The sequence below is a fragment of the Myxocyprinus asiaticus genome, chromosome 39 (assembly GCF_019703515.2).
Source record: "Myxocyprinus asiaticus isolate MX2 ecotype Aquarium Trade chromosome 39, UBuf_Myxa_2, whole genome shotgun sequence".
Taxonomy (NCBI): Eukaryota; Metazoa; Chordata; class Actinopteri; order Cypriniformes; family Catostomidae; genus Myxocyprinus; species Myxocyprinus asiaticus.
Window position 1 is genome coordinate 8564444 of NC_059382.1, and position 25931 is coordinate 8590374.

Here is a 25931-nt window from a genome sequence, read left to right on the forward strand (position 1 = left end):
TACTATACAATACAATACTGTACTGTATTATACTATACTATACTATACTATACTATACTATAATGTGCTGCATTTTGCAATTCCACAGTGTACTGTTCTGTACTATTACTATACTATACTAATCTATGCTATACTATAATGTGCTGCATTTCACAATTCTACAGTGTACTGTTCTGTACTATTACTATACTATACTAATCTATGCTATACTATAATGCGCTGCATTTTGCAATTCTACATTGTACTGTTCTGTACTATTACTATACTATATTACACTATACTATAATGTGCTGCATTTTGCAATTCTACAATGTACTGTTCTGTACTATTACTATACTATACTATAATGTGCTGCATTTTGCAATTCTACAGTGTACTGTTCTGTACTATTACTATACTATACTAATCTATGCTATACTATAATGTGCTGCATTTTGCAATTCTACATTGTACTGTTCTGTACTATTACGATACTATATTACACTATACTATAATGTGCTGCATTTTGCAATTTTACAATGTACTGTTCTGTACTATTATATTTTGCAATTCTTTACAGCTGCACTGTTCTGTACTATTACGATACTATATTACACTATACATCCATGCACATGTGTTGGATTTTGCAATGTACTACATTGTGCTGTGCATGCACTATTACTATACTATACTAATCTATACTATACTATAATGTGCTGCATTTTGCAATTCTACAGTGTACTGTTCTGTACTATTACTATACTATACTAATCTATACTATACTATAATGAGCTGCATTTTGCAATTCTACCATGTACTGTTCTGTACTATTACTATACTATACTACACTTTACTACAATGTGCTGCATTTTGCAATTCTACACTGCACTGTTCTGTACTATTACTATACTATACTATTACATACTATACTACACTATGCTATGCTATACTATTATGTGCTGCAGTGTGCTAGATCCTACACTGTGCTGTTCTACACTATTCTACACTACACTACACAGTGCTATACTATACTTTATTGTGCTACAGTGTGCTATTCTGCACTATACTATACTATAATACACTATACTATATTTTGCTGCAGTGTGCTATTCTATGCTGTACTGTTCTATACTATACTATATTATGCTACAGTGTTATCGTTCAGTATACTGTACTATACTATACTATAATGTGCTGCAATGTGCTACTATACACAGTACTGTTATATACTTTACTATGCTATAATGTGTGCTGCAGTGTGCTAATCTGCATTTTACTGTTCTATACTGTACTATCCTATGCTATGCTATACTATAATGTGCTGCATTATGCTATCCTACACCATACTATTTATACTATACTATACTGTGCTCTGCATTGTACTGTTCTATTCTATATTATACTATACACTATAATGTTCTGCATTTTGCAATTCTACATTGTAATGTTCTGTATTATTACTATACTATACTAATCTATACTATACTATACAATACAATACTGTACTGTATTATACTATACTATACTATACTATAATGTGCTGCATTTCACAATTCCACAGTGTACTGTTCTGTACTATTACTATACTATACTATTCCATACTATACTACACTATGCTATGCAGTGATGGGCAGTTGCTTTGCTACAAATAGTGAAGCTATTAGCTTAACTACATTTCTGAGTAGCGAGGTTGTAGCTATGCTAGTTTTTAAATCAAGTAGCTTTTCAGTAGCAAAGCTATATTTTTTATTAGGTAGCGGCGTAGCTTTGACAAAAGCTACACTGCTACATCATGCGTGCACCTGGTGTTAACTATTGCCAGTTTGTGAAAAAGGCCCAACAGAGGTTGTACTTGTCTAGTATCTGTCTAGTTGGGTGCAGCTACGAAATCGGATATCAGAAGACTACAAAGGACAGAGGATTATTGGTTGCCCTCTGCCCACCCTTCAAGAACTATACACTTCCAGAGTGAGGAAAAAGGCTGGAAAAATCACTCTGGACCACACTCACCCTGCCCACTACCTTTTTGAACTGTTGCCTTCTGGCAGACGCTACAGAGCTCTGAGCACCAGAACTGTCAGGCACAAGAATAGTTTTTTCCCTCAGGCTATCCATCTCATGATCAGTTAAAACTGCCCCATTGAGCAATAACTATGTGCAATTCACAGCTTAGTCTTTTTATATTATCCAACATACCATACCTCTTCTGCCATACATTCTCTTGCTCTGTATATAACAGATTTGTATTTACACTGTGTGTGTGTGTGTGTGTGCGTGCGTGCGTGCGTGCGTGCGTGCGTGTGTGTGTGTGTGTGTGTGTATGTATATATATATATATATATATATATATATATATATATATATATATATATATATATAAATATTTTTATTATTTTTTTCTTATTGTGTATTCTATATATACTTTATTTTCTATTAAGTTTTCTATTCTATTTTTTCTTTTTCTTTTCTTTTTTTTAATTATTTTTCATCATTATTTCTGTCTTGTTGCTGTATTGTATTGTTGTGCACTGGAAGCTTCTGTCACCAAGACAAATTCCTTGTATGTGTAAGCATACCTGGCAATAAAGCTGAAATAAAGATTTAAGACTCAAATGAATCGTTCATCTGAGTCGGTTCTTTACAATGAATTGGTCGAATGTGATAGCAAAGTAGTCTGTAACGGTTCGCGATTCAATCTGAATGACTCAGAAAGCTCACGTGCGCTGCTGAATCATTTGGTGCGCGCTCTCACTTGGCACAGAATATTTTAAAATACGGAAAATAAAGATAACGCTGGTTGCAGTGGATCTACAATCAAAGGAAAACAAACCTGCAAATGCGTTCTGTCGTTTGCCAGTGATGAAGAAGGTCTTTATTAAGTTCAACACGTGAGCAGCTTGTGAGCGACTTCTGCAGGTAAAGATATTTTACCACCAAACGTGTATCAAAACATTCAGTAATCTACACGAAAACACATTAAAAAAAGTACCATGGCATTACCATGTTTTTTGGACATGTAGCATTACCTGGTGGCACCATGTTTTGGCAATGGTATATGAATAAGTTAATCATACAGTGACGTACCATAGTAGTACCATGGTATTATTTGAAGTACTTTGAAGCACCATGAAAATACAGAATGGTACATAAATATGGTAAATGTATTTCAAAGTACAATGGTATTACCATCTGATACCATCAGATATTACATTGTTATTGCCTAGATGTGCTCGCACAAACATAAGAAATTTGGCCTCTGATCATAAGCTTCTTGTACAGAAATATAACAACTAGACACAGAATTACAGGACAAGATGAATAGTTTGTGTACGAGTTTTTATACAGGAAAAAAAGGAAAGGTAATTGTTCAAATGGGTATGGATTTGTAGAGGTAGTAGTATAAATATGAAAAATGAAATGTAAAAATACTGATTCTTCATTTTGGACACATGGGTTTGTATAGGTTGCATGTATAAATATGAATTTACAGGTTTTTTTTACATGCACACATTTCATATTGTACCATACTGTATACTTGTATACTGCATTGTACTATATTGTACTATGATTTAGATAAGTATCATGTGAAGACTTTTAGATGCTTTGTCTGTGATAGTATGCTCTGTGCATCTGGTTGAAAAAAAAAAAGTAGCTTAAATGTAGCTATATATACTACACTACAATACACTGTACTACACTATAATATATTGTGCTGCAGTGTGCTATTTTACGCTGCACTATACTTTTTAATACTATACTATATTATGCTACAGTGTTATCTTTCAATATATTGTGCTATGCTATGCTATACTATATACCAAGGTAGGCCTTGTATTTGAAGGACATTCTGTGCAGGACTGTAAATACCTTGTCTAGGACTAGTATAATCTTGTGAGAGATGATTTACACCTTTTTTCCTGCCTGGATGCCGAATTCCTGTAGGGATTATTTAATTCTAAACAGCTTCTAATATACAGGTTTCATTTTTTATTATTTATTCCATGTCTGATGTGCAGGAATGTTACAGAGGACAAACAAATTCACTTCATCCTTTCATCCATCTATCCATTCCCTCATAACTTCATGAATCTGTCTTGCCTGAGAGTAATTTGTGTGTAATTCAATTCAGAGCAATTTGCCTGGATTTTAGGATGATTTTTGCACTGAATAGCAGAGAAAAATTGAGTTAGTTTCATCTGCCTGTTCATGAGTGCAATAGAGAGGGAGAGAGAAAGAAAGAGATGGAGAGAGAAGGAGGCAGTCAGTTCAATTGCTGTCTCTCAATCTCTCTCTCTGAGGAAAACTAATCATGCTAAGGGGCAGACAGGATTTACTCACGTTGGCTTTAAGTAACCATTCACACACACACACACACACACACACACATTGTGGGTGTGTAATCAGAGTGGAGGGATGTTCGTAAAGAATGATTGAGCGTCTGGTTTGCTGTCTGCCAAACTCACTGCACCAATGTCCCTCATCTTTCTGCATCCTCACATCCTCTCCATTTCTCGCTCTTTCCATCCTTTCATCCATATATCTTGTCATCTATCTTGTCTTTTTTGTATCGTCTGCAGTTTTTTCCCTCCCTTTTAGTGTTCACACTTCACGTCATTCTGAGTGGCCAGTAATTTTAGTAACATTCCTTTTTAATGGATTTCCTTTCTCTTCTTATCCTCCCATTTTCTGAGTAAAAATTCTCTCTTTGTATCTGTTTCTTATTAGTCTCTCTTCTATAGGGTCAGTATAGGTAAAGTGGGACACTTTCTCATAAGTTGTAATTGGTATTAATCTAAAATATGATGGCAAATGGATTTTTAATAATATTAATGGCTTTTAAATTCATCTCCTCTACACTATACTGAGGGGAAAAGAAAGAAATATTAAATACAAAAACTTTACCAGTTGTCCCCCTTTACCTGTATTCAACCTACTCATATACTCTCCAATGTTGATTAATGTAATGAAGCAATACAAATTGTACTGGCCATGACAGGAAATTGAAAAGAGGCTTTGGACGAAACACTAAATCACAAGCAAATATATATGTAAGCCGAGATGTTTCACCTTCATTTTCTCTTGTCTTGTCTTTATCTCTCCTTCAATCACTCCATTCTCTGTTGCTATTTCATATTTCAGAAGGACTGAAGAGAGGAATGTTGTCATTCCTCCCCTCCCTCTCTTAAAAGCTTCCACATTCCTTCTTTATTCACAGAAGAATATTGTATGCTATTGTTTCAGTTACTAATTCATTATGGTGTCTCGATCACCTCACAGAAAGGCCTGGTGGAAGTTCACACTAGCACACTAGAAGTGTAGTGTCTACTATATTTAAAGGATTAGTTCACCCAAAAATAAAAATTCTCTCATCATTTACTCACCCTTTTGCCATCCCAGATGTGTATGACTTTCTTTCTTCTGCTGAACACAAATGAAGATTTGTAGAGGAATATATCAGCTCTGTAGGTCCATACAATGCAAAAGAAATGGGTGCCAAAATGTTAAAGCTCCAAAAATCACATAAGTCAGCAAAAATGTAATTCATAAAACTTCAGTGGTTAAATAAATTTCTTCAGAAGCAATGTGATTGGTGTGGGTGAGAAACAGGTCAATATTTATATTTAAGTCCTTTTTCACTATAAATTCTCCTCCCTGCTCAGTCAATCCACTTTAACTTACACTTTCACATTCTTCTTTTTGTGTTTTTGGTGATTCACATTCTTTGTGCATACTGCCCCGTACTGGGCAGGGAGAAGAATTTCTATCAAAAAAGACCTTAAATTTTGATCTGTTTCTCACCCACACCTATCATATCACTTCTGAAAATATGGATTAAAACACTGGAGTCGTATGGGTTGCTTTTATAATGTCTTTATGTGCTTTTTGGAGCATAGACATTTTGGCACCCATTCACTTGCATTGTATGGACCTACAGAGCTGAGATATTCTTATAAAAATCATAATTTAGTTCTGCAGAAGAAAGAAAATCATACACATCTGGGATGGCATAAGGGTGAGCAAATGATGAGAGAATTTTATTTTTTGGGTGAACTATCCCTTTAAGAAACACCACACTCGCAATAGCAGATAAGGAACCACAGGTTAGGGTTTTCAGGAGTACAATGGCGAGTTCTTTACAGAAATGTCATGTCTTGTATATACAGTGTTCCCATGGTCATGCAAAACCTAGAAATATTAGGGAATTATAAATCTGTGTTTTCCAGGCTTTGAAAATAATGGAAATTTCTATAGTAAAAGGGGTCATGACATGCCTTTTTTATTATTTTAATATGTTCCTTGAGGTTCATTATAGTAAATTTTTTTGCACAGAAAACAGTGATATATTTGTAAAGCATGCTCAAATACCACCCTCAAGCTGACCCTCTGTCAGAAATGCTCGGTTTTGGTGCTGATGCTCCTTTAAGAATTAACAGTAAATGGCCACTGTTATGATTGTCTCTCTGCTCATGACTGACCTGCTCTCTTTCACTGCTCACCACTACTGTGGAAGTGATAAGATAAAGTAGGCTCTAATGTGTTTTTGTGGGGGTGGTCAGATGCAAATGTCTACCACAGTGTGACATCACAATATGAAGGAAGTAGAGAATGAGTCGTTTTAGCAGCTTGGTTTCAACAAATGCTCTTTTTGTAGTGAGGAGGAAGCTTTGAGTTCTGAAAATTACAGGATGTTTTTGTAGTATAGTGAACTCTTATTTGTTAAAAGGTCAAGGAAAATTTCATTCCTCGTGACCCCTTTAATATTTATTCTTCTAAATTTTCTCTGCTCTAAAATATTTCATCAGCTAGATATTGCTCTTGTGTAAAGTAAAACTTTCTTTGCAAGTTGTAGTGATGTCCAATTTGTCAGTGAATCATTCTTTTGAGTCAGTTCTTTTCAATGAATTAGTCGGTTCTCACATCAGTCTGAATTAAAATTATTTAAAAAATAAAATCTGTATCTAGCAATCACAATCCCCTGGAAAGGTCATGGAAAAGTCATGGAAATTCATGGAAGTTCATTGGTCAAAAAAGGTGAAAACCCTGCATTTAGCAGTGTTTATCTGGACTGTGGTGGGGTGACATATCAGTGTCTTAGTAGCTGGTTGTGTGTGTTAAGGGTTAAAGGTCATGAGAATAGTGGTTAGTGGGACAACGCTTGGATTTTCTGAGCTAATGGATTTAATGGACGCAGTTAGCAATGATGAGATATGTCTGTATACTATATACACAGAGCATATATTGATTTAGCATGCTACTATGGACACAAATTTTAACACGCAGATCCAATGCCGTATTGACAGTTTTGTACTAAAATCTTTGTTTCAAACACACACTCCCTGTAATCTCAGTAGACGCAGAGAGATGTGTTGAGGTGTTTCTGTGAAATCCCGGTGCGACTGATCCAGGTGTATGTGCAAAGTTATAGTTTGGAGACAAATTTGCCCCCAGCAGTGAGCCAAGTCTGACAAAACCTGACCTTTCAGGACATGGGGTGACAATCTCATTTATAAAAACAATTAATAAATAAATTAATGTTGTTTTTATCACACAAAAAAAAAAAAAAATGTATTATGTTTGGGTTTGGGTTGGTGTTAGTATGTAGTGTTTATAATTAGCATCAGCTATATTGTGAGTGATAGCTGGAAAAGAGCTTAAAGGGATAGTTCACATTTCAAAAATTCTCCCATCATTTACTCACCCTCATGCCATCCCAGATGTGTATGACTTCCTTTCATCTGCTGAACACAAACAAAGATTTTTTAGAAAAATATCTCAGCTCTGTTGATCCATTTAATGCAAGTGAATGGTGGCCAGAACTTAAAAGCTCAAAAAAGAATATAAAGGAAGAATAAAAGTGATCCATATGACTCTAGTGGTAAAATCCATGTCTTCAGAAGCGATATGATATGTGTGGGTGAGAAACAGGTCAATATTTAAGTCCTTTTTTTACTATAAATGTCCACTTTCACTTTTTCTTCCACATTCTTCTTCTTTTGTTTTTGCCGATTCACATTCCTCAGGCATATTGAAACCTAATGGGCAGGGAGGAGGATTTAAAGTAAAAAGGGACTTAACTATTAATCTGTTTCTAACCCACACCTATCATATCTCTTCTGAAGACATGGATTTAACCACTGGAGTCATATGGATTACTTTTATGCTGCCTTTATGTACTTTTTGGAGCTTTAAAGTTCTGGCTGCCACTAATTTGCATTAAATGGACAAACAGAGCTGAGACATTCTTTTAAAAATCATAATTTAAGTTCAGCAGAAAGAAAGTGTTACACATCTGGGATGGCATGAAGGTGAGAAAATGATGAGAGAATTTTCATTTTTGGGTGAACTATCCCCTTAATAAACATACTAAATAAGGTCTTAATGAGAAAAACGATTTTTTTGAGGGTTAGGTTTAAGGGTAGGTATAGGAGCAGGGGACAGAAAATATAATTTGCTCAGTATAAAAACAATTGAAGTCAATGGAAAGTCGTGGGTAGAAAGTCATGATAGAAAATGTGTGTGTGTGTGTGTGTGTGTGTGTGTATGCGCGCAGTGCTGATGTGTTATATCTGTCTTTATTGATCAGAGCTCAGTAAATAAACTTCTGTCTCTGCCTATCCAGCAGTTCACACCCATCCGCCCTTCTCTAATATATCAACCTCTCATCCCTTCATCCCTCTCTCTGATGTATATCCTGCAGTGTTTTTTCTGTGCTTTTCCATTCCTTTTTTGACCCTTTCACCTCATTTTCGTTTTTCTTGTCTTGTGTTTTCTTCTAGAAATAGCTCTCTGGGGGTTTTCCTTTCTGTCATTTACTCATCTTCATGTTGTTCCAAACCTGTATGACTTTCTTTCTTCACTTGAACACAAAAGGAAATGTTAGGCAGAGTGATACACTCAGTCACTATTCACTTTTATTATATGGAAGAAATAAAAGATGCAATGAAAGTGAATGGTAATTTAAGCTGTCATTCTGCCTAACATCTTCTTATGTGTTTCATGGACGACAACAAGCCATATGGGTTTGGAATTACATGACAGTAAGTAAATGATGACAGAATCTTCAATTTTTGGGTGAACTGTTCCTTTAAGAAAAGTTCTTCTCTATTTTGGTTGCCATTCCATTTTGCAGTTGTTGTTTATATTTAGGCCGCAGTGACACTGTTTATGTTAGCATAAGCATACACAATACTTTTAACTGCAGTTTGCTTTGGAGATGAAATTGCTTTTGAGTTTCTGGCTGCTGCCATGGCAACCATGTCAAAACTAATACTAGCCAATTTATTTAGCTTGAATTAACATTAATTTCTGAAAGGCTGTCAGACAGTTCACCCCCTCTCTGTGTTACACAGCAATGATATATAGTACACGTCCAAGTATGCACACTAACTAACTAACCCTAACCCACACACATACTGTACACACTACCTGCACAAACACCACAAGAATGAAAGTTTGTTTGTTTTCTGGCTTATTTGCCAGTGTGTATAATGCAGTATGGTTGACGTGTGTGTGTTCTCGTGTAGATCTTTGATGGAATGATGAATTAGATAGCCCGAAACTCTATATCCAATCAAGATTTATAGACAAATATAACACACAAAACACATACATTATTTGCCTGTGGTCCTATCTAATATGTTCACATTCTTCTATATAGAAAAGCATGCGCATATGTCACAATAGATGAACATTTGTTTTTTGTACCTAAAAATTCAGATTCAGACCCAATCTGATTTTATTCACATTTGTTTTAAGCCTCATGAATACACAAACACACACAAACACAAATCTAAAAGGTTAGATTTGTGTGTATTGTAACAGGATTTGTGGCACTGAGTAAATCCTTGAAGGTCATCGAATGCAGATTTTCAATTTGTTCTATTGGTTGTGTGGCCTTGCATTGCTTTTTCAATATGTGTGTGTGTGTGTGTGTGTGTGTAAAAGACAATGAATGACACACGCAAATCAGTCTTTTGTTGTGTGTTTTGAGGAAGTGTGTATGCATGTGCCCTCAGGGGGGAGCAGTCTAAATTTATCAACGAGAGGGAGACGAGGACCAAGCCCACTGTTGCCATAGAAACTCACCCCTCTGTCTCCATGGTGACAGACCCCGTTTTTCTCTCTCTCTGGGCTAAGGAGGTGTGACTTAGCTCCTCCCACAGTCAATGTTTTTGTTTGGGAGTGTGTGTGTGTGTGTGTGCTGATCCTCTCTGTCTTAGTTCATGAGTTTATATTAATGAAATATCATCTGTAATCTGTAATCCTGATTGTTTAATCTCACTAAAAGACCTCACAGGAGAGAGACAAACCCACTGATGGACTCAGTGACACTGTGTGTGTGTGTGTGTGTGTGTGTGTGTGTGTGTGTGTGTGTGTGTGCAATTGTTGCACTTCACTTCCCATGAAGAAGACCCCACTCAAGCCCCATTACTGCGGTAAGAGTGTCTCAAGATGAGTGTCCCAACACTCAGAGAGAGAGAGAGATGCTTAAAAGGAGGAAAGATCTGCTTAGGTTCAATTACAGGGTGAAAGGGGGAGGATTTGTGGGGTTAAAGGGGCAGAGGGAGAGAAAGATGAGGGGATTGGGAGGACAAGTGGATGATACAGAAAAATGTTAAAAAGAAGAAGAGGCTGGTGAGTGTATCTGTGGATGAAGATAATTGAAATTAATTATAGAAAGGAGAAGAAATAAAGCAAATGACTGTGTGTGTATGTGCATGTGTATGTGTGTGTGTGTGTGTGTGTGTGTGTGTGATTTGATGGATTTCATGGAATTAGGAACAATGCAAACTGCCACCTTTGAAAACTGCCCATTTTACTTTATAAATAAATGTGCACAATTTATCAGTGCATGTTTTTCTAATAATTAAAAAATAAATCATACGATTTTTAGATGTTATGAAAAAAAATCATAATATTTATTCAAAATCGAATGACTTGCTTTGCCTCTAAAATGACTTCTGCCTTTCAGCTAATGTTACCAGGAACATTTGGGTGGGGAAAAATAATATTAATCAATAATATCATTGCCCACTTTTCATGATCTAATCAATAGGGTCTGTTTCTCGAAGTAAAAATCCCATTTTTCCGTAGGGGAAATTATTCTTAACGATAAATAACAAACCTTAAAAGACTGACCTACCGTCAGCTTCGAGGTTGTTAATCAGTGGAATTTCCTCCTGTTGAAGCCATCATTCTGTGTTATTTCAGCTTTTTTTTTTTTATACAAAATCATGTTTAATAGAGGAATTCCTGGTGAAGAACTACATTACCCATGTAATGACTGGTAAAATCCACCAATCAGAGAATTGCGGCAAACAAACTGCGGCAAAGGAGCCCAGCAGAGACTGTGTACCGCTGTGATTGATGAAATCGAGTATCCCTATCTCAAACTACTTATATACAGTATTTGTATATATTTTAATATTTTGTGATATACTTTAAACATATTGATCCTTATAATAAACAACTTTAAATCAATCCATTGTTTTTAATTTGATTACATCATGAGTAATGCTTCATGGGATTGTAGTTCAATCCCTCATTAAAAACGTTTGTACATGGTCTTGTATTTTTGTCTTTTTCAAATACTTTTTTGCCAAAAATAAATGTTTGTAATGTAATTCTCCTTGGAGCTGGTTGGATTGGTTCATGGCATAGAACTCTTTTATGAAGGTTGAATCTTTTATGAAATACCTGTAGAAAAAAATTATGGGAAAATATTTCCAGAACCAGGATGGCTGAGAAAGTAATTGAGCACTGTTGCGCTAAATTACCGAAGGATAAAATCAAGTCCCGCCCGACATAATTCCTCAATGTATATTCTGTTTCAGTCACAAGTATGTCACATTACTGAAGTTAAATGTGTTGTATATGTTGTGTAAAGTTGTTTTTAGGGTGTTTTTGGTCTGGATTAAAATGTAGCTACATAGAAATCAAAATAGCAATTAAGCAGAATGGAAATGCTCAAATATACCATTACACACAGACACACAAATTCACATACTTCAGGTCACATACAAGCCATTAGATAAATCAGAGCATCCTTTCGTGTCTCCCATCAATGAGATTGGCAGAAATGTCTGCTCTACATTACTCTCTCTCTCCCTTGCTCTCTCTCACTCAAAAACACACGCTATAATGGCCTAAGGTTTTCATTCACTCTGTGTTTGTCTCTCTAATGCCCAGCTATTTCCTCATTGACTTTTAGAGATCAGGATCAGTGACCTTTATCTCTCTCTCTCTCTCTCTCTCTCTCTCTCTCTCTCTCTCTCTCTGCACACAACTAACCTCCCAAATGTTAAAGAGCACAACTGGCTATAGAGCTATATAAAGCTAGATTTTGAGTGGTGCGAAGCTTGGGTGTTGTGGGTGGTTGCTAGGATGTTGTTTAGCAGTTGCAAAGGTGTTCTGAGTGGTTCTTAGAGCATTGCTATTTAATTGTAAGGGTGATCAGGGTGGTTGGTGGTTGGTGGTTGCTAGGGCCTTGCTAGGGCGTTCATGGCGGTTGCTTACTGGCCCACCCACATGTCACTATGATATTCTCATCCCTGGATATGGCTTGGGTGCCCTCCTTCAATGCAAGTCTGTGGGATTTTTCCATTCTATCATCTGCCAGGCAAAAACCATAAGAAAAGTACTTACAAAAGCCTCATGATTTAATGTAGCATGTGTGGGATGAGTAATGCACAAAATTTAAGAGGTTTGTTTAAATCCATAACCCTGAAATGAGCAATAATAATACAAATGCAAGTGATGCCTGCCTTAGTTTAATTATGTGCAATGTTCACATTTGCATAATCTGGTCTTAAGCCATGCTTTTTTTGTGTGTGTATCTGTACCTCTTGATAGCCTCTTCTTGCCGTCTCTTCTTCTGGTTTTTCTCCTGTAGGTATGTCCAGTGCGTGTGGTTGCGGATGCGATCGCTCTCTCGGGCAATGTCAGAGGCATTCTGGATGACCAGCTCGTCATAAGCCCTCAGACCGTTGTCCTCCACATACTGCAGGAAACGTGTGCACTCGTCTTCGCTAGGATCCATCCTTCACCAGAGCAGAGAGACTGCCTAAGAGGGAGAGTAAGAGAGAGAGCTGAGTGTCTCACACACAATGTCATAATGTCCTCTTGAGGGCCTGTGCTTTAAAAAAAAAAACCAATGCACTTTGGAAGTACAGGTGGGAATTATACACACGCACATACGCACACACACACATGCACACACACACACACACACACACACACACACACACACACAATGGCATGTGTTCTCAGGGGAATATCTGATCCTATAACACAGAAGAGCATGATTCACTGCTGGGAGAGGGCAAGCAGCTTCATGTTTAACACACACACTTACACACATATGCATAAATACTCTGTATTCGGCACACACACACAAGGCAAGACAAGAAAGAGCAGTCAGTAACCTAGCATAACATGCAAATGGCTGTAGCATCTGGATAATTCTCGGTATGTTCTTTAATTTTGTGTTTGTGTGTGGGTCAGGTATTGCTATCTTTATTGGGAACAAATGTTCCCACATGGACAATCAAACCTTAAATCACTTACATTGTGAGGTCCCCATGCAGAAAACTGTGTAATAAGTATGTAATTTGTTTGATGATAAAATACTTTCAACTTTCCCATCTTAAAATGCAGATACTACTATAAGTAGTCCATTGGTTTTTATACTTCCATAAAGTTAAATAATGCCCGCCCTCTTTTTCAGGTAACTCCACCCATTCCACTACGTACTGTAAGCCTCGAGCGCTTAGTGCACAAAGTGTCCAACATTCCACACTCTGTTTTGACGGTTAAAGAAGTACATCATCCAGGTACTCGTAGTACACTTCATGTTGTGCTTTCAGTCTAAACAACACTACACGCACTACTTACGCTACAAAATGAAGCAGAAGTGTGCAGACGTGTGTGATTGGGACACATCTAAAGGTACTAATTGAAGTTGTTGATCATAAGTATAGAAACAGTATATTTTAATTTTATTGCAAAATATTCAGATATAATATACAAATAAATGTGTATTTTGAGAGTGTAAGGAGACCAACATGATTGTGTCATGGACGCGGGTGGTCGCTGCAGAGCTTGTTTGGCACACTTTGGTGACTGTGACTCTGTGATTGATGGATCTTTCTCTCCAGGATCATGGTAGCGTAGTCCTTCACCCTGAATTCTGCAAGTAATCACGCTAACAAAAAAATATAACATGGTCTGATGGCTTGAACAGAAGTATATACCATAGATAAACAACCTCAGACCTTACAGGAGGTCTGTCTTCAAAGGTTTATTAGTTATCGTTAAAAATAATTTAGTGTATGGAAAAAAAATTATGTGGTTTTCACTTCCGGAACCAGAATATTGCACTCTATTCAAGACAAGTGTGCTTCATGGGCATGACAAAATGTATGTGTGTGAAGGAGAAAGTGTGCCAAAAGTTTATTTTAGCTACAATGTGAAGATGTCAGAAAGGCCATTGTTCATGTTGTATTATTCAGCATCTCTTAATATAGACTCACATATCTCTCCCCATCACTTCCTTTGTCATAATCCCTCTACTACTCATCTCCCTTTCCTTTATTTAACATATTTACTACACACACACCTGCACACACACATTTAGACAAATGGCCGCAGACATTCTCACACACACATCCACACACACTCACATCTGCACATGCCCAAAGATGCTCACACACACACACACGTACACGCACACGAACACACAGCTGTATTCTATAAATGGAACGCAAGGAGAGAGAGAGCTGTGGGTTTCCAAGCAACAGTGTCCTAGTGTGCTGACATAACGCAGGAAGCTGGGAACCTAATTCCGTGCTGAAGATGCATTAGTTCCGCTTTACACTGGCAGGCGTGATATCCCAACCATGTGTGTGTGTGTGTGTGTGTGTGTGTGTGTGCGTGTGTGTGTATCTGATGTAATGCCTAAAGCATGAAACATGATCTTCCTTCCCTCTACTCAGTGCATCTTTGCTGCAGATGGATAACATTTACATTTTCCCATCCTTTGTGTGCTTTGTGTGATTGTAGCTGTTTTAATATCACATCAAATTCAAAGTGTTGTATCACTCTTTAGAATGATGAGGTGGCAAGATGCCATATTCCTTGTGCTCTGCACACACATAAAATAGGTCAGAGAGAGACTACAAAACCACATCAGTGGTTCCTGGTGAGTGGAGTTCAACTTCCTTTTTCATTCCATTGCCCTGTAATTCATCGTTTCCACATTAATAGCTCCAATTCATCATAGCGGCATAGAAATAACCTTTAAACCATTTAAAGACACACATACATAAAATAACCCAGCATGAGTAAATCAAGAACCATGGATCCACGTAAAGAATGATTCAAACAGAACAGTCATCAAAAAAGTTCAAGTACACCACCACCAACCAAACAGATGAAGGGATTCTCACACTCCGACACATGCTCAAACGTGCATCTTATCACGTGGCTTGTTGAGCACGTTACCGCGGAGACCTAGAGGGTGTGGAGGCTCACGCTATTCTCCGCGACATCCACGCACGACTCACCACACGCCCCACTGAGAGCGAGAACCACTTATTATAGTGACCACGAGGAGGTTAACCCAATGTGACTCTACCCACCCTAGCAACTGGGCCAATTGGTTGCTTAGGAAGCCTGACTGGAGTCACTCAGCACGCCCTGGATTCGAACTAGCAACTCCAGATATGGTAGTCAGTGTCTTTACTTGCTGAGCTACCCAGGCCCCCTCATATAAACTCTTTGAAAAAAGATGTAAAGATGGATCCCGTATCTGTACCATCACAATCAATAGCTTGAATCTTGAATGAATCTGATGGTGTAGATGGGTAATTTCTGAAATGTGCTGATTTGGATCCCAAACCCTTGAACCCTTCGCTTGAGATGATGCTCAGTGTGACATTTTCCTTTATATGGAAGATGAGAAACTGAAGACGACCATAGAAAGAGAAAGCCAAAAAATGGAAACAAGACAAAAAAAAAAATTATTTGTCTAGAAACAAGAACATTGATGTCAGATGGACACACACATGATTACGCTCAGAAGAAGAGAGTCCTACTCATAGTATCCCAATTCATTTCATCTAAACACTTTGGGAGAAAAAATAAATATGGTAAAATGGATCTCGTTTGTACAATGACAATCAATAGCTTGAATCTTGAATTAATCTGAAGGTGTTTGTGGGTAATTTCCTAAATGTGCTGATTTGCATCCCAAAACCCTTGAACCCTTGACTAGAGATGATCTTCAGTTTGACACTTCCCTTCATATGGATGATGAAGAAATGATGAAGATGACCGTAGAAGGAAAAAGAAGGGATGAAAACGAGACCAATTTTATTTATTTTTTTAATCTGGAAACAAGAACATTGCAAGAACAGGTTCTTACTCACAGTGTCGGTGAATCTCCAAGTACAGCTGATCTCCAGGTGTGTTAAATGTGTGTTTCTCAACACCGTACGTTGTCAAATCCCCCCTCGGACACACTTGGGCTCACACACACGGCTGACAAACAAGCCCGGCGACAGCGACGCACCTCAGAGGAAGCACACACTGATGTGAGGAAAAGAAGGGTGAAGGATGAGAGGAAGATGTCCATCTTTGGAATTCCAGAGGCTTGATGAAAAAGAATATCTTCAGCCCTAGGAGGTGGTCGGCTGTCCGACCCTTCCCCACCTACGACTGCTTTTGCTGGGCTATGGCCACCAAAGCTGTCCCCTGCCTTAGCACACACTTCTGGAAAGATCCACACCTCTTCATCTGCGCTGTCCCCACACACGCGTGGTGTGTGTGGGGTGGGATGCGTGTGAATGCGTATGGATGCGTGTAGTACGAGCGTGTTCTCTTTCAGCTGGCTGCGGTGTGCGCACAGCGACGTTAGGCAGCTAAATGCATCATGCCCTACAATCGCTCTGATCTGTCCTCCCCTGCTGCCACCGCGGCTGCCGTCTCACACACACACAAACACACACACCCCTCGTGCACGTCACACACACGCAGTGCTGAACACAGCTCAGGCGTCATGAGCAGTTGGCAAAGAGACCAGCTACAGCATCTGTCTTGTCTTCTATTCCCTCTCCTTCTTTTCTCTCTCTCTGCCCTCTTTACCTTCTCTCTCTCATTTTTGCTCACTGATCTCCTTCCCTCAAGCTTTTCCCAACACTCACTGCTTACTCGTTCTATGTCCCTGGTGATCTGTCATGCTCGCTCTCTCTCTCTCTCTCTCTCTCTCTCTCTCTCTCTCTCTCTCTCTCTCTCTCTCTCTCTCCTTCTTTTCCCTCAACCCTAATGTCTCTTACCCATGGTGCTACTCACTTAGAGCTGTCCATGGTTCTGAAAGAGAGAGAAAGAAAGAGATATTCTTATTTGTCTTCTTTACTTCACCTTATTTTATTTTCAGTTTTGTACTATAAGTACACTTTGGCAATATATTGTGTAAAATGCTACAGGGTTAGTTCTGTCATCATTTACTCACCCTCATGTTGTTCCAAAGCTGTATGATTTTCTTTCTTCTGTGGAGCACAAAAGAAAACATTAGGCAGAACCAGTGGCGATTCTTTAAGACTACACTGGAAGCACAGTTTTCCTTAAAATTTCATAAGAAATATGGCAATGAGGAGATTTGTATATGTACAAATAAAATATATTTATAAATGACATGTATTTTAGTGAATAAATATGTAAAATATCACACATCGCTCTTACCCTGTTCATTTAAGAAATGAAATAAGTTTTTTTCTACATGAATATGTCTATAGAAGTCAGGAGACACTGCCCATAGAACACTATTAAAGCCTTGCTTCAATGGGAGTCTGTGGCAGATACAGTACCTGTACCATTCAAACTAATGGTTCAATAGATTGATGTTTATTGGACGAGAGTCTCTAAACAGGGGAGTAAGCACAGGGAGGGCAGGGTGGGCAGCCACCCTAGGGCCTGGGGTGAGAGGGGGCCCACAACAGTCAACCAAAAGCAACCATAAAAACGACTGCAGGCCTGACGGGCGATGTAAAATGACCGAAGCCCCCCAAGGAAGAGGCCCGACAGGTTCTTTGCACTGGGGCCCGTAAGATCCAAGTTACGCCACTCTACACATCAATTTGGGTTACGCCCGGATGCCATGGTTTTTTGAGAGTCTATGGAAGCTTCATGAGCACTGCTTGCATTAGATCTGCATCTGATTGTTTGTTAGACATTTGGCTTTCAATCAATGTATCACAGATGATGATTGGTCGAGCTCGCAAATGAAGGGGACTTTGCAAAAGACAGCCAGTAATTGAAATGGTGATGTACATGATTATCAACGTATGAAATGTAAAAGTGCCACTGTCGAGCGCAGAGTGTCCAGTGGTTCGGAGATATTCGCTCAGTTATTTGCAGTTTGAAATAACACATTTATTTTAGCTGTCATAATGGGATATTAAGCCTATTTTGTTGCAAAAAACAGTTTTGAGCTTATTTTGTTTTCTTAAAGACATTTCACTGTTGTCGTAGTTTGAGCAGCTTTTTTGGAGTATCATTACAGAAACTAAAAACAATAGTCTGTGCTTCCCTACTTTTGAAAACAGTAGGCAACAGCCACCAATGGGCAGAATGTTAGGGACTGACAACCACAGTCAGCATTCACTTTTATTGTACAGAAAAAAAGACATAGTGAAAGTGAATGGAGACTCCTTTAGTGTTCCATGGAACAACATGATGGTGAGTAAATGATGGCAGAATTTTCATTCCTTTAACAGTCAAGCCAATAGCTTCGTTGACTCAGACTGCAGGAGAGAGCATGAGTGGGTGAAGTGTGTGGCTGTGTGTGTGGGTGTGTGTGTGTTTGTGTGATGATCCTCTCTTGAGGGCATGACCTCTGTCCATACGATGTTATCACCAGGGCAACTGCGCTGTCTGCTGCGAAAACACTCAACAGGCAGTCAGATTTGTGTATTCATGTGTTTTGGAGTATACAGTATGTGTATGTAAGTGTATAGTTAACTAGCTAAACAGCAGCTTCACTGTTTTTTTTCTCCACCTCATTAACTTCTTTGCTGACTCAGACAGAAGGACACACACACACTTCCAGTGAAAACAACAATGCAATAGAATATGTAGGGGATAATGAACAGTCAGTTGGTCATTATCTCAAAAACCCTGACATGGTGAACAGGACCCTGAATCAAAGCGGAGGGGGTTGTATCACTCTAAAAGGGTTAATTTAGCTATTCATGACTGGCTGACTGTGCATTATACTGCTTATTACACGGCTACTTAACGAATAAATGTATACTGCATACCGAATATACCAATTAACACATAAATGGACATGACGTATTGATTACGAGACATCATATGAGAGACATGAAACTGTCACAGCTATGTAGGAAACCGGTGCCTGGGACAATTATCAATTTTACATTTAGGAGGAAGCACATTATACAAAAGTGGTCATAACACAAAAATATTTGACTGCAGAATGCCACGATTGACATATCAGAATCAAGTATTCCAGAGAGACATATTATAATCCGTTCCTTTTCCTTGCCTCTTCATTCCTCCTCCTGTTTTTCAGCCTCCTCTATTCTCTTTTCCTTTCCTTTCTTGTCTTTAAAGAATATTCTGGGTTCAATACAATTGTCAATCGACAGCATTTGTAGCATAATATTGATTACCACAAAAATGTATTTTGACTTGCCCCTCCTTTTTCATAAAAAGAGCAAAACTCGAGGTCACAGTGTGGCACTTACAATGTAAGAGAATGGGGGCTAATTTTTAAACTTTTCAAAGGTATAGCCACATGACATAAACAATATGCATGTAAACATGATTTTAGCGTGATAAAATCACTTACTAACCTTTACAGTTATATCCAATTTTACAACTTGATGATGTAATGTCAAAAAACCCTAAAACGACTGTAAAAATGAATTTAAATTTAAACAACTTTACAGCTCAAATAATACATGAGTTTTAACAGAAGAATGAATGTAAGTGCTTTTATAAAATTATAAGCTTCACATTTCTGCATTTAAGCCCTTCAAAAATTGGCCCCATTCACTTACAAGTGCCTCACTGTAACCTCGATTTTTGCTTCTTTTTTTTTTTTTTTAAGAAAAGGAGGGACGATTCAAAAATAATTTTTGTGGTAATCAACATTTTGCCACAAATGCTGTCAATTGAGCTTAACTTGAATTGAACCCGGAATATTCCTTAAAGAGTCTCTCTCGTTCTTTCTGTGTATGTGTTTCTGTGTATGGGCTGAATGTCTGTCTGGGGGATTTCGGCCATCAATCACTCCTTGCCCCCAATGACAGCATAACCCCCCTTAACCTGAAGTGCATGAACTGAACACACACACACACATGCAAATTTAAAAAAATAGATGTTTAAAGAAGCGCATTCAACACTTCTAAACTTTACTTCAGTTCTTTAGAATAATAGCGCTTCCTGTACATGTCATACAAGAATATTCCATAGAGACTTACTGAAGAGGCACAGGCATAAACACATTCAAAAGAATGATTTGAAAAAGCAATGATGCCTATGCACTGGCCTTGGCTTCTAAAGGAGTCATATAAATAAACAAATATAGTGACTAACTAATCATCCCAAATCCTGAGAATGGCCAATGATTGGTTTCTTCTTTATGTAATGAAGACTGAATAAAACGGACTGCACTGTCTCTAGTGGCCATTAACTAAAACTTCATGTTTGACCTGAGCTTTGACTGGCCTTTTGATAATTTTCACAATGCTGGACAGGGTTTGCTGTCAGCGTTTGAGTCAGTCTGACTCAGTCACTGTCACTGTTACAAAAGTATAGCCACAAGACATAAACATTATTTTAGTGTGATAAAATTACTTACAAACCTTTTCTGTGTAAAGTTATCCACAATATTCCTGAGTCCCATGACGCTTTGTGGGAGATGTGGGCAGAACATCCAGTTAAGCGTAAACAGTCGTTATGTTATGTACTAACACAGCATTAAAAATGACAGAACGTGAAAAAATGATCACAGAATTATAGTGAGGTGATATTGTTCTTCCTCACCTATCTGTTAATGATTATGGGTTTCAGAAAGATGGCCAAATATTGCAAATAGAAGCATTTTAGTTATTTTGTTGAGTCTTTATCCATCAATGGAAGAACCTGAGCAGACTAACCTGAAAAGCTCTGTAGCCTATTAGCGCCTTCACAGCTGTAAAGTTGGACATGTTTTGAGAACTGTAGATAATTCTGTTTATTTTAAAGCATATTTTGAGTCTTGTCAGAACCTGAAGAGTTTGTTGTACCGAGATTATGTACTTACTGTAGATACAGGGGAGGTCCAGGCAGCAGGATGCTTGTGTATTACAGGACGCAGACGATGAGACTGTCATGCTGCCGTTTTTCTGATAAAATACAATTATTTAGCAGGAGATGAATGTGTAGTAAGCTCAATCTAGCTTTATAAGTGTTAGTTTACGTACATAATGTCAGTATCTAAATGCTATAACCTAAATTAAATGTTTTAGTGTTGACTGAACAACTGATCCTGTTGATAGATTTAATTGATTGTTATTGTGTACGAAATAACGATGTCTTAGCAGCCACACAATAAACTGTATCGTACAAAAAGAACTACATGCAATACAAATAAACATATTTATTTGGACATACATTGTAAACTTTGTACATAAAAGTTCAATGTTCTTTGTAAAGCAGCTATAAAACAGTATGTATTATTAAAAGCACAGTACAAATAAATGTAATTGATACTGAATTAACGTCCTGTTTTCCAGATCACATTTTTTCCCTTAAGGGAAGACTTGCACAATCTGCAAAGACTCAAAAGAAAGTTCATTGCAGGCAGGAAAAATGCAGGAAAGAGGAAAATCATAATATAGTTAATTTCAAATGTGATAAAACATCTCACTTCTCTACATGTCTCATCTAATAATTATGGTCTTCCACTATAGAATTTATCTATTTAGCATCACAGCATAAAAATATTATCGTAGATGCCATTCAATTTATTGCAGAGTTATAGATTATGATCAATGTTTCTGGTTCCGGCAGACCTAACTAAAGCAGCCTAATTGTGAGTTGATGGATAAATTAGGTGTATGCCTGGCTGAATAGATAAGTCTTTAGTCTAGACTTAAACTGAGTGAGTGTGTCTGCATCCCGAACATTGTATTGGCAGCTCAACTTGCAGGAGATCCTCCCAGTAATGCATTACATTAATCTAGTCTTGAGGTCATGAACGCATGTATTATTTTTTCGGCCTCTGCAACAGACAGCATGTGTCATAACTTAGCAACATTTCTGAGGTGGACGAATGCTGTTCTATACACATTAGAAATTTGATTTTCAAAGGAAAGCTTGGTATCAAATATAAAACCCAAGTTCTTCTCTGTATAAGATGATGTAACAGTACATCTATCGAGAGACAAATTATATTTTAGCGGCTTATTTTTAGAGGTTTGTGGTCCAATAATTAGTACCTCTGTTTTGTCGGAATTGAGTAGAAGGAAATTTCTGGCCATCCAAAAAACTAGAATTGAAATTGGTCACATCAGTTTTGAGGTCTGTGCTCCGCAATATCGAGGGAATCCCGGTTGTTGCACACGTGTGCCAGAGACAAGAGCAGATCATGATCGCGAGCTGGTTCCGTTACACTCGTGCGAAAGTGCAGATGAGAAGCCTTTAGCTGATTGCGAGATTATCAATAAATCTGCCTCGGCAGTCCTAAATAGGCTATCACTTGGGCGGCCGCCGAAATATCTTCAATGGGAGAACCATGGCATTGTTCTTTCCCTGCTGTCTGCGACCCAGTCCAAATAGACCTGCGACCCACTTTTGGGTCACGACCCACCAGTGGAGAAACAATGCTTTAACTCACACACACACTTACTTATGTCAGACCCCTTTGCCTCGCTTCTCTCTGACATGTTCTCCGCTGCATGTGTGTGTGTGGTGCAAGCTGGCGAGTCTGACAGGCAGTCGAGGAGGAAAGGAGATGCGCAGGTGAGATTATCTGTCCGGTTGCATTTTTTTTCTCCATACCGTTGATAAGCAAATGTACATGGTATGAAAACCATAAATTTTCATACCGTGGTGTACCGTGAAACCGGTATACTGCTGCAAACCTATTCTGAATCTATCTTTAGTGGTCGAAAGAATAGTTCTACCAGAACGATAGCGTGGTGTAAATCGAGTGACATTAGCTGATCGCAGCATACAAGAGAGGAGGTAATGATCTGAAATGTAATTGCTCTGCGGCAGAATTTCTATAGTATCAACATCAACTCCAAATGACAGAATTAAATCTAGCGTATGATTAAGGCGATGAGTTGGTCCTGTCACATTTTCTCTGACTCCAAGAGAGTTGACAATATCGATAAATGCTAAACCCAATGTGTCATTTTCATTATCTATGTGAATGTTGAAATCACCAACAATTAAAGCTCTATCCACAGTAACTACTAGATCTGATCTAAAACCAGAATACGGCACAGGTGATCTATATACTGTAGCAAGGACAAAAGACAACAGAGATTTTTTATTTATCTGACGGCATCATATTAAGCATTATTAGTTCTAAAGACTTAAACTTATATCCTGTCCTCTGTGTAACACCAAAAACTTCACTGTAAATTGTACCAACACCTCCTCCTGTCACTTGCATTTAAATAGGATAATCATTTTAACATAAAAGCACAAAGAGGAAGAAAATGTATTCCATTCTTCATTAACAAAAAGAGCTCCTTATGACATTTTTTAAAAAGTGCATTAAACATAACATGAATGAAATAAACATTAAATCTAACATCAATGACAGTGCATGGCCAAAGTTTATAATTCAGAACACTGAGACATAAAGTTCATTTTAAGTGCATAAAACAAAAGCAACATTTCGAACATTAATGACCAAAAAATCATAAAATGAACAGAAATTAATGATAAAATCAACAGCATTGATGTTGCTAGGTCAAAGCTTTCATCTAAAAACACTGAAATCTCACCTATTCCAAAGCTGAGGTTTAAGGTATTATCTTTTGAACAGCAAAAATATTCTAAAAAGCAGAATATTTTAAAACAGAAGAGTTCTACAGAGTTGAACAATTGTGTCAAGTTTTAAGTCAAGTTTCATGCAGTGGACTCCATTGCATCAGCAATTTTCTGAGCTACCCAGGTCCTAACTAATTTCATTATTAAAAATGAAACAATAAATATTCACCTTCCAAAGTTAATTTCCAAAATATTCAGTTCATTTGAAAATAACATATAGATTTTTTGACAGGTAAAATTTTGCCCGTTATATTTCGTTTAACAAAATTTATTTCCTCAAATTCAGTGGTTTAAATTCGGTTGGAAATTCAAACTTCCACATCCGGCAACTGCAGAGTAACGATGCACAATCTCAACCTGGTGCTATTCGTTTTCACCAGTAGGTGGTGAAATGCGATCGGGTGTTGACTGCTGAAGATCAAAGCTACAGGTAGAGAGAACGGCCGTGTACGTTTTGATAGTTTGTTTTTCAATTTGAAAAGAAATAAGCAGAAACAAGAAAACGATCAAATAAAATAAAATAATATATTACAAAAAAGAAAATAATAAATAAATGAATGAAAAATGTATTAGGCCTAAATCAATAAACTATAGGCCTACCTTTTTGCACGAGTTGGTACAAAGTGTCCGCATGATATACTATTAAATTCAGAAGGAATGATATCAATGTTATGCTATATCTACGGGGAAATTGTCTATCTTTGCGCATCTTCCCACATTCCTTTCCTTTACAAACTCTCATCTTCCTTTCTGACACCGAAGGGTGCTGTCACATGCACATTGTTATGCATTGATGATCAGTTTGGGGCGCAAAGCACAGATCTCCGCATAATCAGTTAATGTTTGTACATTTACCCTATGTTAGTGCTTCCACTGCCGTATTGTGCACATGAAATAGGCCTTTAACCTCTTTTCTTCTCAATTTGGCATGCCCAGTTCTCACTACTTACTAGGTCCTCGTGGTGGCACGGTTACTCACCTCAGTCCGGGTGGTGGAGGACAAGTCGCAGTTGCCTCCACTTCTGAGACAGTCAATCCGCGCATCTTATCACGTGGCTCGCTGTGCATGACACCGTGGAGACTCACAGCAACTGAGAACCACTCATTGTGACCACGAGGAGGTTACCCCATGTGATTCTACCCTCCCTAACAATCGGGCCAATTTGGTTGCTTAGGAGACCTGGCTGGAGTCACTCAGCACACCCTGGATTTGAACTCGCGACTCCAGGGGTGGTAGTCAGTGTCAATACTCACTGAGCTACCCAGGCCCCAACACCTTAACCTCTTTATACATTTTATATAGTCTTCACAGACCCTAGAAGCTTGCACACCAATGGTCGACTCACAGATAATAAATGAAACATTGCAAATGCACATTTGATGAACAAAGCAGTGATTCGGTAAAAACAGTAGATCGTAGCACAAAAATTGTAGTTCTTCAGCACAAAAATATTTACAAAACTATGTATTTAATTATGTAGTTAATTAGTTTGATTATTTAAGAAAATAACTTCGAACATTTCTCAGCGAGCTAAATTACAAGTATTTATAAAGTTATGCACAAATCTATGAATGAGCGACATACGGTTAGATTTCTGCAGTTCACAATGGACAACAACTCTTAAGAAGCACTTAAAAGTGTGTCGCGTGTTAAGTGCAGGTTTGGGAAATGCACTTTCTCTAGCGTACATGCAAAAATTACCAATGTTTCTTTCTATCATTTATAGAAGGTGCATCCCAAACCGCACACCTCTACTCTGTTCTACACCATTTTGTATTGTTAGTAGTGCGAGTAGTATGTGTACACTTAAAATGCAACAAAAAGAAGTGTACAACAAATACCCAGATCATGCACCGTCAAAAAATATGGACGCTTTTAG

At 37.9% G+C, this 25931-nt stretch overlaps 1 protein-coding gene across 1 annotated transcript in view; it reads right to left on the bottom strand.

Moving 5' to 3' along the window:
- The window catches only part of LOC127430172 (neuronal tyrosine-phosphorylated phosphoinositide-3-kinase adapter 2-like), a 46792-nt gene extending 29857 nt beyond the window's left edge, over positions 1–16935 (bottom strand). The window contains exons 1-2 of the mRNA XM_051679732.1: positions 16407–16935; positions 12822–13042 (exon numbers count right to left, since the gene is read on the bottom strand). Coding sequence (XP_051535692.1) covers positions 12822–13018 — 197 coding nt within the window. The 5' untranslated portion in view covers positions 13019–13042; positions 16407–16935. The remainder of the gene's footprint in view (positions 1–12821; positions 13043–16406) is intronic.
- Between the last annotated feature and the right edge of the window lie 8996 nt (positions 16936–25931).